Here is a 15,203-nt window from a genome sequence, read left to right as displayed (position 1 = left end):
GGGGACACCTTCCTACAAATCCTCTAGCTTGTTCTCCCACGAATTTGGCTGCCAAGTGCTCATTAAGACCTTCAAATTTGTCTCCAAGTTGACCAAAAAGGCTACACAAAGCACCCATTAGACTTGTTGGCATAATGACTAACCAAATTCACTCTATTAACATAAAAATAATCAAAAACATGCAATAAACAAATGAGAATGGTGGACCAAGCCAAATTAGGAGGTTGAATGAGCCCAAATAATTGTACATTTTTGGGGCTCATCACTAGGAACAAAGCCAAAGGCTTGTATATCCATAGAAGGTAAGTCCAACTTAGACGGTCATAGGATTTAGATAGGTCTGGCTTGATCATCATGCCCTTTGATCAAAGACTTTTAAGGGAATGAATAGCTTATTGAGCCGTGACTATACCGTCTAGTATTTGGCGACCCTAGACAAAGTCGATTTGCTCTGGGGATAGTAAAGCCAAAAGAATATGGTTAAGCCGATTTACCATGATAGTAGAGAGTATTTTATAGATGACATTACACAAGGATATAGGCATGAAGCCCTGAGGCTATTCAGAATGCTGAGATTTATGGATTAGAGCTATAAAAGTAGGGTTGAGAGCAAGATGTACCTTCCTTGACCACCTAGATTCTTCTACCACCTACAGGATGTCTTTACCCAGGACTGGCTAGGTTACCTGGAAAAATTCTATTGTGAATCTGTCAAGCCCCGACGTGTTGTTTTTAGCCAGACCTTTTACCACCTCCTCCACTTCTTCTAACGTAACAACTCGCATGAGTGCTAAGTTCTGATCTCTGATGACCAACTGGGGTATATGCTTGGTTATCCTATCAATAACTTCTAATCTGTCAGGGATCAACTCTGACAAGAGGTTTTGGAAATGGTTGACCAACAAGTTTTCCATTTCTTCGTGTTGTACCAATCTGTTCCCTCCTCAGTCTAACAACGAGAATATTCAATTATGATGTCTATGTTGTATCATAGCATTATGAAAGAAGTGTGTGTTCCTTTCTCCTTCCTGGAGCCATTGTACTCGCGATTTTTGCTTCCACAAAATATCTTCCTGCTTCCTCCTTTCCTCAAGCTTGGTTAGGAGCATACCTTCTTCCATAACTAAGGAGGCCAAGCATCCATTCGTTATCATTTGTTGTTGTACTTGTTGCATGTGGGTTTGGAGCCGTTCCTAGTCTTGTTGGATATGGCCAAATTCCTGTTTGTTCCATCTCTTAGTCTTTTGCTTTATCTCTTTCAAGCGAAGATGGAATTTGTGCATGACATTTCTTCCCTGTTCCGAACTTGAGTTCCACCAATCCTTTACTTTATCAAGGAAGGATGGGTCACACAACCAAAAGGATCCAAAACTGAAAGGACGGTTGTGATGCCCCTGCTTCAAGTCTACTTCTAGGCGAATGGGCTAGAGGTCAGAGCCCATACATGGTAGAATCGAAGCTTCATAGTAAATGTCTCTACTGATCAGATATTCAGATGCCAAGAACCGATCCAGTTGAGAGGCCACCTGGTGAACCCCTCCCCCCCTATTATTCCAAGTGTGTATTCCATTAATAGTTGGAATGTCTACCAAATGCAGGTCCGCTTGCATAGTCCTGAACCATTCCATTTCTGGTTCATGTCTTCTTATTCCCCCTTTTTTCTCAGCTAGCGAGGTTATCAGGTTGAAGTCTCCCCCTATCAGCCAGAGTTTTTCATTATGTAGTTGACTTAGCTTCCCTATACTCTGGAGGAAAACTTCCTTCTCTCCTGGAGTGTGAGGCCCATAGATTGCCGAGATTAAAACCCATTCCCTGGTTCCAGTGTGCTGAAATTTCCCTGACAAGATACGTGGCATGCCCATCTAAGAATCCACCATTACCTTTGTAGGGTTCCAGATTATGGCAATACCTCCCGTACTCCCTTTTGCATCTATTGCTATTACTTCATACTTAGGTCGGAATCGTCTAAGTATTTCTTCTATTTTTTTCTCCTGATACCTTTGTTTCCTGGATGAGCACTATTTGAGACTTCTCCTTTTTCAAACAATCTTGTAAGCATCTCTTCTTACCTTTGCTATTGAGGGCTCTCACATTCCAGGAGATTACTATCATTAAGAAACTTTTTGTAGTTGGTGGAATACAGATGATAACGGTATTACCCTTCCAGATTTAACTAACATCTCGCCCACCATTTGGATTGATTCTTGAAGGTTTTTCCTTCCCCTTTTCTTCCCTCCTTTTCTTTGGCTTTGCTGCTCCTGCAAACTTCCCAATTGCGTCCTAGATTGCTCCACTGGATCTGCTTGTCTTTGGCCTTGATTAGCCATGTATTGCTATAACATTTCTCTATATAGTTTCTTTTGGTCTTCTGGAATAAATCTATCATCTAGGTGCTGCCACTTATTTAGAAGCCTTTTCAGAAATGCTTCCTCCATACTCAACTCCTCCTTGGATGTATTGACCTCCATTGCGGTGAGATCAATTGATTGTTGTGGTTCCTCTTTGTCTGTCAGTTCCGTTTGGGCTTTCCTCTTTAGTGCGGTTGTTGATTTGGTGGGCTCTCAGCCATGATCCTGGTCCTCTCATAGTTCTACCTCTCTTTAGGTTTCCCCTTCCTCTTGCAACACTTCAAACCTATTTTGGATTAACCTTTTCTTTTGATGGTTGGATCCTTGATTCTACTGCCCCTTTGCGTTCTTCTTTTTGTATGGAACCTCCTTAAACCCCTCATTCTTATCTTGTGGTGTGATTTGTTCCTGCGACAACTTTAACTCTTCCATGCTAGGTTGGTTCAGTGAGCATGATTTGTATGGATGATCATACTCATGGCAACAGTGGCAACAAAACGGTATGTGCTCGTAGTCCAGGGGTTGTTGCCAAACCTCTTCCTAATATTCCAACTTCACTGACTCTGGGAGGGATTTCAAGATATTCATATAAACACAGATGCAAACATAGGAGGTATATATTCCCCTTCGAGTAGAATTTGTTATTTTCACAAATCTACAGATTGAGTTACCTATACCTTCCAAAATTTCCAAATCCCAGAAATTGATTGGTAGGGCAAAGAGGTGAACCCAGACAGGAGCCGCAAGGAATTGCTCTTTGTACAAGTTGTAGCATTCCTCCCAGTATCTCATGAAGAGACCTGCGTTATGGTAGAAATAAGGAATATTTTCTAAAACCCTTTCCTTATCTTGTAGATTCGAGAAAATTACAGTAAAAAAACCTCTCGCTCCTTGCTTGAGTTCTATATGGCCTTTTGGCTGCCATTTGTTGTTGGATCCATTTGATCAGGTCTTTTTCCGTTGGCCAAATGCCAATAAACTTGCATATCATTACATGGTCTTTCATATAGCTACGATACTTCTCTATTTTATTCGTTGGTATCAAAAATCAAGACTTCTCAGTTGTGTGGGAAGGCATTTCCCTTAGATTCATGGCTGCCATTGGGCTCCAAGAACAGGGCCAACGTTAGGGCCAACGCTCTCAGGGGAACTAGGCTGATGGTGTGGTTTACCGCTTGACTCTCCAACAGCTACACTATTGTAGGAGGGGATCTCTCCCCCCCGCTCGGGGCCCTCATCGCCCCTGCTGGATTCAGGCTCTGTCATATCAATGGCAGGGTGATCAGGATGGCATTCGTGTTATGGCAAGTTTAAGGAACCCTAGCAGAGCCCATCATTTCTAGTCTACCACAAAGTTATAAAAGGCATGTTGCACTCTTTTTCTTGAGCTCAAATTTCACACAGAGAATAGATGATAATAATTCAGACCACAAAGATTAGATGTTGTAGGCTTTAGATCTTCCTAAAGTAGCTTGGATGAAGTGACTTGAATGAGATGATTTCAAGAGCCTTCAATGACGTTTTTCAAGAGAGTAATGGTTGTTGCTTGTATTTATGCCACATACTGATTTGTACATTTGCCTCAAAAAGAAAGTACGTGACATAAACTTTGCATAGTACCTTTAAGTTGCCAACAATCGTGATCTCCAAACTACCTTTCTTTCGCCTTAGCTCTAATACCATGTTGAGAAATGAAAATGTTGGTAGATTAGGATTAATTTCTCTGTGATGATAATTACTTGTGAATTTTTGTTGGCTTTATTAAATTTTTATGTTCTTCTTCTTCATCAAGCAATTACCAAAAGTAAAAAACATGAAGATCACAAGAGAGAAAGAACACAAAGATGTAGGCTCCAAGCCAGGGAAAAACCCCACAAGGGGAAAACCCAAACAATCTTCTTCTTATAGAATTAGATCAAAGCAAGATATCCAAGACCCAAGACCAAGACCAAGACTACCACAAAGAACCCAAGTCAACCCTCCTCCAAGTCTTCTTCATCAAGTCAAAGTCAACAAAGTCAATGCTAGTCAAACATCTGAAATTTGGTCAACTCATGAAATTTCGGCTCTTGCTTTTTCGGCCTCTTGAAATTTTAGGCCTACAATACTTTAGAAAAATTCTTCATCTTCTTTGTCCTTTGACCCTCTTCTTTCTCCTTTGACTTCGCTAGTTTTCCCTCTTATCTCAGCACATAAATCGATGTAAATGAGTGAGTGAATGAATTGTCTCAAAAGTGGTCTAGTTTCCCTCTATATATACAAATAAAAAAGGTTGAATAGGTGGCTCTTGGAGCCCAAGCCGATTCGTTTCCGAAGGAGGGTTGAATTAGCCTTGTGGTGACATTTTTAACTCAAAAATAAATATTTTTATTTTTCATACAAGTAGTCCAAATGAGACTTTGACTCACATACATTTGCTTGACTCATGACAACTTTTTTGTTTGACTCAAATAACCCTAAATGCATGAAGAACCTTCTTCGACTAATAATAATAATAATAACAATAACTTTTTTTCTTCTTTTGTTTTTACATGAAATACATATTGATACAAGTACAAAGATAATTATGAAAACTGAACTTAATTACATTTTCAACACTCTCCACCTAGGTTCAAGTCTCATTAACATGACTGTATATGGTTATCCTAAAATATGATATAATATGTACCTCTTCCTTGAATTAAGCATGAAAAGACAAATCTACCTAAAAAGCATATATATCCTTGAATTAAGGAAAGAAAGAAAGAAAGAAAGAAATTATTTTAATGTATACGAGGCTAAAGATAGATTATGGGGCAAATTGCTTCCCCATTTGTTTCTTGTATGCGGCCCTTTTCCTTTGAAGCCTCACAATAAACGCTCCTAACTTCTCGACAAACCCTCGCTGAATAGATTATCCCAAGAGCTAGTTGCTAGAATACCTGCATAACTTTCCCTATTGTCTTCGAAGGCCTCACAATCTAGAATGAAATACTTTTCTGTTTCCACTTTTATGGAAGAGAAAAAAATACATAGTCTTTCCTCCCACACTTCTTTTGGCCTTTTCCAGCGTCATGTTTCACAACGGAGTTGATGAGAATTAGTCCTTAATTGAACAATAAGAATTTTGGCTCTCAAAGAAATATTGGCCCCTATGTATGCTTTTTGCTAATAATTATGAGTGAGATTAAACTCTTCAATATAATACCTTTTCTTACTCCCTAGCTCCTTATCTCAAATACGCTTGTGGAACTTATCCATAACAAAAGCTTTTATCTATTTACTGTTTATGGGACACATGTTCAAGCAAATGCCCCAATCACTAAGCCATTTGTTATTTTGCCGCATCCAAGTCTTCTTTCTTTTGCACAATATGTCATTAAAGACAACCTTAGGCCATTTGCCCTCTTCCATTTGCTCAATTCTTTTTAAATACCTTATGACTCGCACCATAACAATCACTTCAATATGAGCAACTCGTGTTTCACTTAACAAGATAGCATAAGGAACTGCACTTTTAATTTTGAATTTGTTTGTAATCAAATGTTTATAAATTTTTTCAATTTGTTTCCATTGCATGTCAGATGTAATGTTGGCACACAGTTCACAACTGTAGAGAATCACCGGAATCACTAAAAGCCTAAAAAGAGTTAGAATGGTTTTCCAGTCCCATAACTCTGTCTCTCTACACCTATTTTGAAAAGCATAAAATGCTTTCCAACCCCCCAAAGTTCTTTTCTTTCTACAACCATCCCAACTTAGATATCTGTTGAATTCAATTCTAAGGTATTTGTAATCCGCAACTTCTTCTAGAATTTTGCCTTCAAAGTAGGACTTATGTTGGTTATGTTTTCTTTTGTTAGAAAAAACCACTACTTTCGTTTTGCTAATATTGAATTGCATCCCCACCCTTCTACAAAAATGCTCAAGGGAAAGTAAGTTCTCTTGCAAACCAACAGAAAATTTAGCAACCAGAATAAGGTCATCTGCATACAAAAGAAACCTTATAACAAACTTCCCCAAATGGATACCATCACCCCCTTGCAAATTCAACCACTCTTCAAACTTGTCGATATATAAATCAAAATGGGTAGGAGACAATGGGCAACCTTGCTTGACCCTGATATTGCTTCTAAAACTTTCAGAAATGCGTGTTAAAGTTCTAATTTTGACTTTCACCTCTTCATACAGCTTATGCACCACTGCTCTCAGATGCCTACGAACCCCAAGTTACTCCATTATGTGCCAAAGCTTATGCCTAGGAACCGTGTCAAATGCTTTTCTACAATCAACAAAGTAACAAAATAATTCTTCATTTTTCTCCCAAACATTTTCAATGACGTGCCTTAAAGTTATACCATAATCATTTGTGGAATGCTTAGGTCTAAAAACTGCTTTCCCTTTAGCACGTTTATCTCTTTCTTTTGCCCACTTGTTGATTTTATTTTCTAGCATGCTTCCAAATAACTTTGCAAACAAGGGGTTTATCATTATGGTCCTATAATTGGAGGGATTATTGATGACACCACTCTTGAAAAAAGGTATTGCCAGAAAAGCTGTCCAATATGTGGGGAACCCCTCTTGTATGATGTTGTTGAATTTTTTGTAATGTGAGGTGCAATAATTTTTAAGCCCCACTTTAGATACTCTACTTGGAATTTAACTAAGTCTTTTGCTTTTTCAACACCCAACTTCTTGATACCCATCTCTACCTCCTGCACTATAAAGAGTTCAATATCAGTGTTGACCAAGGGGGGAGGGTCAACCTTGGGATCATGCTCATAAAGTTGTATTGCATAGTCAAACCGCTTAGAAGCTGTGATACTATTTTTAGTTTGCATCTTTATCAGTTGGAGCTCCTTCCAAAACAATTTGGGGTTATTTTTCCCAAGGAAGATTAGTTCTTCCCTCCTTGAAACAATGAAATCAACCTTTTTCTTTCTTAATATATGCTTGTAAGCTTTGAGCTTTATGTCATCTTTGCTTGACTCTTTCCACATTCTCCTTGCATTTTTGCATTCCTTGTCAAACCAAGCGTTGCCCATAAAGCAATTTGTTTTAGACTTCTTACTTTTTGCTCTTTTGCACTTTGCAAGTGCACTTTGAATTAAATGTGTTAATTCGCAACTATGAAGGGCATGGACTGGGATTTTCTCCTTCTCGAAGAGCCTCTCTAGCATTATTTTGAAGGTAGTACAATTTTCTGGAGTTAAAATAATTTTGCCCTTTGGGAGATTTTCTTGAACATTGAATTTTTGACCCTAACTGCTTCTTTCTAGTCCAAGAGAAACTTAAATAAACTCACTTGTGATATCATTTTAAGTCCCAAAGTTGATCTCCGATCTAAACTTTCTCCATTTTCTCACACAAACCATGTAAACAAATTACATAATCTACTACACTTGCTTCATTGTAAGTATTGCAAGTGAAATTAACAGACTTTTCTTATCTAGTCAAACCATTACAAATGACTAAATCGAAAGCCCCACATAGAGTAAGCGATTGTTCACCAAAGAGATTGCAACCCTTGTCCTCTGAAATTCTTTCCCACTGATGATTACTCTCTCCTATAAGCCAGATAAGGTCACAATCTTCTTTACAACAAAGAATGCTAGTTTGCTCACTGGCAGTCCTAGCATTGAGATCACCCACTATAAGGACTTCACGTAGCTGAGAATATGTTGCAATATCTACGTCTAACGCTGCAAATGGATCTTTGTGTCAAACCCTATAGTTTTGTAGATTTTTGAAACTTGTGGCGCAAAATAACATGCTGCAATTTTAACGTGATTTCCGTTTTCTGATATTTTAAACCAAATGAATTGTTTATTTGAGTCTTCTTTTTCCACTTAAATTAAACGACCTTCTTTTTCCTTCACTAATACTATGATACCCTATGTGCTTTGCCATTCCTTGTTGCCTTACTCCACATTGTCATCTTCAAGTAGCCTTCAAACAAAGGTGTTTTGCACCCTTCATGCTCATGTGTTTCTATGAGACAAATTATGTCTCTATCTTCCGCAATAGGCCCTAACTGAGGGCTCGTCTCCATAAATAACCTCTCTTCCAACCAACTAAAAAAGAAATCTATTTTTTAATAAACAAAAAAACATAAAAATAAGAATAAAACATAGACACAACAAAAGCTCAAATTGCATCCCCTAAGTCTAGCGGAATTGTAATTTAGGTTGTGAAAACAAAACATGAACTAGGCGATTTTACCAAAATTCAAATGTTATCCGAAAGAAAGAAATTATTTTAATGTCCACGAGGCTAAAAATAGACTATGAGATAGATTGTTTACAATAGCCTATGGGACATATTGGCTAAAAATAACCTATCGGACAGATTGCTTCTTCATTTGCTTGATGTATTCCGCGTTTTTTTTGTGAAACTTCACCATAAATACTATGAGGTTCTCCGAAACAAAACATGACCTAGAGGGTTTTACCGAAAAATTCAGAAGTTGAGTTGAAATGAACATCCAGCTTGATAGCGCTGGCTTGCAACATGTGGGAGTTGATATCTTCATCCTGTGTGAGTATTTGGAAATTGATTTGGTAATCCATCTTCCTTTTTGAGAAAATCGAATGCATGTATTATCAGTAAACGACTCTGATGTTTCCTTCTGTCCTGCTGCAACTGCAACTTCATTTCTACTTTCTCTAACCTGTTCAAGTCCCCTTCATTTCTACTTCCTCTTAGGGCTTGTCAATTGCAATCATGTCGCCTACTGCAGATATACTTTCTACTCTTCCAGACCCATTGCTTGGCCTCATACTTTCTAAAATCCCAATCAGGGAAGCCGTCAGATGCTCCGTTCTGTCGAAGAGATGGAGATTCCTCTACACCCAAATTCCCCAACTCACTCTCTCTCCCATTCTTCTTCTGCCCAATATTAACCCAAATTCAGATCCATTTCCAGATCCAGACCCACTCTCTGCTGCAAGGGTGGAGAAAATAATCTCCAACCTTCTGCTGTTGCATTCGCTAGATATTGAGGCTTTTCATTTGTTCAACGACATTAACCCTCGTTACTATCTGCAGTTTACTCGTGAAAGCGTATGGCAATGGGTGAGATACGCAGCCTCTAGGAATGTCCAACACTTGACTCTCTGTGGTGACCCTTACGTTTCCTATGATTCAATCCCGCCTGCCCTTTTTTCATGCACTCGTCTCATTACACTCAGGCTCTTCAACTACTATCTTGAGCGACTTCCGTCCCATTTCTCTGGATTCAACCGTCTCATTACTTGCTCCTTCGAAGGCATGAAGTTCACAGATGAGTCTCTAGCCCACTTTATCTCTCATACCCCGTTCCTTGAGCATCTTAGCATATTCGAAGACGATGGCCTAAGGAAGCCTGTTATCTCTGCTCCCAACCTTACACATTTATCTATAGATAGCGTGTTGGAGGTTTTAACAGTGAACTGTCCGAAACTTAGAACACTGGAGATGAAGTTAGGTGGCATACGTTGTCTGAGATTAAATGGAGTGTTGTTTCACGAAGTTTCGTATATAGTCTCTGAAATTAAAATGCAGTGTGGGAGCAACGTTGCTGAATTGTGGTTGGATTTTGATTTTGGTCAAGTTTCAGTAGAGAGAGTTCTTGAGATAATGGGCGATTTCAAAACATTGAAGAAGGTCGACATCAATGACAGGTGGGGACGCCAAAACCAGATGGTTGTTCTCGTTGATAATATGCTCGAAAGGCTTCCCGGACTTGAGCGACTACGAGTGAGCAGCATGTTTTATCTGGTAAGGTCAAAACAAATGTTATTGCACTTGCAGTTTTACGCTCCTGACTATTTGCCATGGATGTTTCAATGGTTATGCTCTTTCGCTTCTGCTACTATTTGACTGGCCTAACCGCAACGTCGTGGCTTGTGCTGTGTTTACGGACAAATATAATTGTGGGAAAATCTGAGAATTGCTTTATATGGGTGTATTTATATAGCTGCGATATGATTTTTGGATTAATATTAATTTTCTCGGTGATAGTTTGCATGGTAATTTCTAACATGGTAATCTGCTATTATAGGGTAATATTTAATAAATGTTTCAGGCAATAGGGAAAAAAGACAAAAATGAATGGTGTATTGTCTTAAATTATTATTTTTAAAAATTGTTTTAATTATTGTTTTTGTAAAGATAATATATAACCTAATAAAGAATATATAACACAAATATTATTGTCGTTTGCTTTTCTTACAATAGTTGAGATTAACGACATATTTTGAGAGACAATAGTTGGGATAAAGACATTCTTAAACATAATAATTGGGATTAAAGACATATTCATAAAGAATGTTTTAATCCTAACTATTCTCTCTAGGCAATAATCAAATATATTTATAGAGAACTATTTTCTCTAGACAATAAAAAATTGTAGCTAAAGACAGTACAATATCATTTTGTTTCTGGAGACAAATAAATATCACTATTGAAATAAATAAAATAAATAAATATAAAAAGTATTCCATAAAAAAAATAAACAATATCATTGATTAATTCATCCTAAGACACAGTGGAATCAAATCACCAACCGCTTGCTTATAAAGCAGGCAAATATTAGACAAGTGCTTTTCCATTGAGCTAACATTCTTTAAAACAATATCATTGATTAATTTATCTTAGGATACAATAAAATTAAATCACCGACTTCTTGCTTATAAAGCAGTTATAAGATAGATGCTTTTCCATTAAAGTAACCCTTTAAAAAATTATGGTTAACAATATCAAGGGGCTAAACAAGTAGCCTATAGAGAGTGCGCATCTATTAGACTATGAGCCGCACCTATTATCAGACTATGAGCAACGCATACCAAAAAGAATTGAATCAACTTGTCCTCGTGCGCATCTATTAGACTATGAGCCGCACCTATCAGACTATGAGCAGACGCATACCAAAAAGAATTGAATCAACTTGTCCTCGTGGTAGTATTCAGCCAAATGCTCCAAACAAAACAACAAAGTTTTTGGTATGAAACATTGTGGGATTTTTTTAAAGCCGAGAAAGAAGCATAAAATGTCAAATGGTTAGGCCTGGTCTACCATCCAAGCATTTACTAACACATCTAACATGGGAGGTGTTGTTATATGTGCAACAAATTATAATGAAAGCAAGATTCCCCGGCAGTACTCAGCAACTACTAGTAGTTACTTGTGTGAATATATGATGCCTACTGTAGAAAATCAAGGCTTTTTTCAGGATACAATAAATAACATGCTAATGCTGGTAGTATGGTGTCAGAAATCCATGGAACCGCAAATAATGAATACCAAGAAAATGGTTCTAGAAAATATGACTAGTCAATGGCTTTAAAAGGAAGGATGTATGTACCTACAACAAATTATGATGAGAACAAGTTTCACAAGAAGTGCTCAACAAGTTTATTCTCTAAATTTATGATGGTAAGATAGAAAGTTCAAACTTTTTGCAGGATACAGAAAATAACCATTCTAGGGCTGCTAGCATGGCTTCAAAAATTTGCGCAACTGCCAAAAATCAAAACCAAAAGAACATATGAGCAGATGCATACCAAAAAGAATTGAATCAACTTGTCCTCGCAGTAGTATTTACTATTTAGCGAAATGCTCCAGGAAACAACAAAGTTTTTGGTATGAAACATTGTGGGTTTTTTTAAAGGGCAAGAAAGAAGCATAAAATGTCAAATGGTTAGGCCCGGTCTTCCATCCAAGCATTTACTAACAGATCTAACATGGGAGGTGTTGTTGTATGTGGAACAAATTATAATGAAAGCAAGATTACCAAGCAGTACTCAGCAATTACTAGTAGTTACTTGTGTGAATAGATGATGCCTACTGTAGAAAATCGAGGTTTTTTTCAGGATACAAAAAAAAAACATGCTAATGCTGGTAGTATGGTGTCAGAAATTCATGGCACCAGAAATAATGAATACCAAGAAAAGGGTTCTAGAAAATATAACCAGTCAATGGCTTCAAAAGGAAGGATGTATGTACCTGCAACAAATTATGATGAGGACAAGTTTCACAAGAAGTACTCAACAAGTATTATTCCCTAAATTTATGATGGCTAAGATAGAAAGTTCAAACTTTTTGCAGGATACAGAGAATATCCATTCTAGGGCTGCTAGCGTGGTTTCAAAAATTTGGGCAACTACCAAAAAATAAAACCAAAAGAACATATGAGCAGATGCATACCAAAAATAATTGAATCAACTTGTCCTCGTGGTAGTGTTCAGCCAAATGCTTCAAGAAACAACAAAGTTTTTGGTATGAAACATTGTGGGGTTTTTTAAAGCCAGGAAAGAAGCATAAAATGTCAAATGGTTAGGCCCGGTCTTCCATCCAAGCATTTACTAACACATCTAACATGGGAGGTGCTGTTATATGTGCAACAAATTATACTGAAAGCAAGATTCCCAAGCAGTAGTCAACAACTATTAGTAGTTACTTGTGTGAATATATGATGCCTACCACAGAAAATTAAGGTTTTTATCAGGATACAAACAAAAAACATGCCAATGCTGGTAGTATGGTGTCAGAAATTCATGGCACCAGAAATAATGAATACCAAGAAAAGGGTTCTAGAAAATATAACCAGTCAATGGCTTCAAAAGGAAGGATGTATGTACCTGCAACAAATTATGATGAGGACAAGTTTCACAAGAAGTACTCAACAAGTATTATTCCCTAAATTTATGATGGCTAAGATAGAAAGTTCAAACTTTTTGCAGGATACAGAGAATATCCATTCTAGGGCTGCTAGCGTGGTTTCAAAAATTTGGGCAACTACCAAAAAATAAAACCAAAAGAACATATGAGCAGATGCATACCAAAAATAATTGAATCAACTTGTCCTCGTGGTAGTGTTCAGCCAAATGCTTCAAGAAACAACAAAGTTTTTGGTATGAAACATTGTGGGGTTTTTTTAAAGCCAGGAAAGAAGCATAAAATGTCAAATGGTTAGGCCCGGTCTTCCATCCAAGCATTTACTAACACATCTAACATGGGAGGTGCTGTTATATGTGCAACAAATTATACTGAAAGCAAGATTCCCAAGCAGTAGTCAACAACTATTAGTAGTTACTTGTGTGAATATATGATGCCTACCACAGAAAATTAAGGTTTTTATCAGGATACAAACAAAAAACATGCTAATGCTGGTAGTATGGTGTCAGAAATTCAAAAGGAAGGATGTATGTACCTGCAACAAAATTTATGATGGCTAAGATAAGTTCAAACCTTTTGCGGGATACACAGAATATCCATTCTATGGCTGCTAGCATGGTTTCAAAAATTTGCGCAACTACCAATAATCAAAACCAAAAGAACACTTCTAGAAATATGAACAACCAACACTTTCAAGAGGATGGATGTATGTTAATGATCGTGGACTAATGTGCGAGCTTTATACTCAGGAAGAGCTCTCTGAAGTCCTTAGAAATTGTTTCCTTCCAAAAAAAACTTCCTGTTTACATAGTTCTCAATGGAGGACTTGGTGAACCTATATAATGGAAATCCCTATTCTATTGTGCAAACACAGAACTGTCAAGTGAAAGTGGGCAGAACACAACTTTGATTTAGGCTCATTATGTCCAAAATTTATCTTCTTTATCTAGCCAAATGTTACCATTGGGGCATTGGTCAAGTAATGCATCTCAAAGCCATTCTTTTTCCTGCTCTGGCACATCACAAATGCAGTCAAAGCCACATATGAATGTTGGTGTCCTATATGAGTCTTTTTCAAATTCACATAAAGAGTGCTGTGCAAAAACTAATAGTAACATTTCACTGATTACTACCCTGCGGGAGAGAGAGGTTTGCATCCAAGATGTAAGTAGAGAAGCTAGTAGCCATCTGATGACATCCTTTGATGAGGCCTGATGGCATGCTTTGATGAGGGAATGGATGGTAGATTGAGTAGTCTATTCACTTTCTCACAACTCTCTAACTGGCATTCAATGGGATATATTGACAGTACATTAAGAGGTCTGTCATACCAATAAGAATTTTGGGTCCCACACTCTTGAGTTTCTACTTACAATGCCAAAAAGTGGTGGGATAAGCCTTTTAGAGATGGAAAATGACACTAATGATGTTTTTTTTGTTTTCTTAAGAAGATTTTAGCTGAAACTGTTGAAAATCCCCATGTAGAATTACATTTAGGGTGTGTAAGGATAGCCCATCAAGTTGTTTAGATGAAGAGATAATTTGTGATGGTCTTCAATTCTTAGACTTGAAGAATTGGCACTGATGTATGAAATTGAATCGAGAAAGGTGGCAAGCTATTGATAAACAGTCTACACACAAAGAGCAAATGATCAGGCATAACAGTAGAAGAATTTTCTGCATTCCACCTGAATTTGTTAGAATTGGGAATTTAGTCCATATCCAATCTTGTACCGGGCCAGCATATGTGGTTTATGCGAATAAGAAATACAATCTATGGTTCCATGCGAGAAGGAACTCTGGGCTCACTATCCACTTTGAAACAGATCTTGTAAAAGGCTCTGCAACTAACATATATTCAGATTCCTGTCCTTCATGAACAGAAGGATCCTGTAGTCTCTACCTAAAATGAAAATGAGAGAAACCGCTTCTGTGCAAGTAAGGTGAAGTGATGGTAGTAAAGTGTATGTACCTGAAGGCTGAGTAGGCTGAACAGAAGAAGAAGAGAGACCTGGATGACTAGAAGAAGAGCTATGATTAACATGTGGTCTTACTAGTGTATACAAGGCTAAAGGCATGTTAACCAAAGACCAAACTGGGGTATCCAACAAAGAATCCACTATTACTAATTCTGTGACTTTGATACCTTATTCAGTGGCATAAGAATACCCTAGGGGTTATGGAACTTGAGACCTCTTTTACCTAGATATAGATCCTTAG

General features: G+C 37.6%; 1 protein-coding gene across 3 annotated transcripts in view; it reads left to right on the top strand.

The window, feature by feature from the left end:
* The first annotated feature begins 8,739 nt into the window (after positions 1-8,739).
* LOC149144569 (F-box protein At1g60400-like) overlaps positions 8,740-15,203 on the top strand; it is a 38,580-nt gene continuing 32,116 nt past the window's right edge. Inside the window, exons 1-2 of one of the 3 annotated variants that reach the window (XM_089448490.1) lie at positions 8,740-8,864; positions 9,919-10,085. In XM_089448490.1, the coding sequence (XP_089304616.1) occupies positions 8,804-8,864; positions 9,919-10,085 (228 nt within the window). In that variant the 5' untranslated portion in view covers positions 8,740-8,803. Of the gene's footprint in view, positions 10,086-15,203 lie in introns of all 3 variants that reach the window. The other 2 variants (XM_089448491.1, XM_089448489.1) reach the window with 2 other exon arrangements.

Source organism: Pinus tabuliformis, chromosome X, assembly GCF_031772625.1.
Source record: "Pinus tabuliformis cultivar Carrire ecotype Pingquan chromosome X, CPIR1, whole genome shotgun sequence".
Classification (NCBI taxonomy): domain Eukaryota; kingdom Viridiplantae; phylum Streptophyta; class Pinopsida; order Pinales; family Pinaceae; genus Pinus; species Pinus tabuliformis.
The sequence above is the reverse complement of the archived record's forward strand: the minus strand, read 5'-3'. Positions and strand labels throughout refer to the sequence as shown.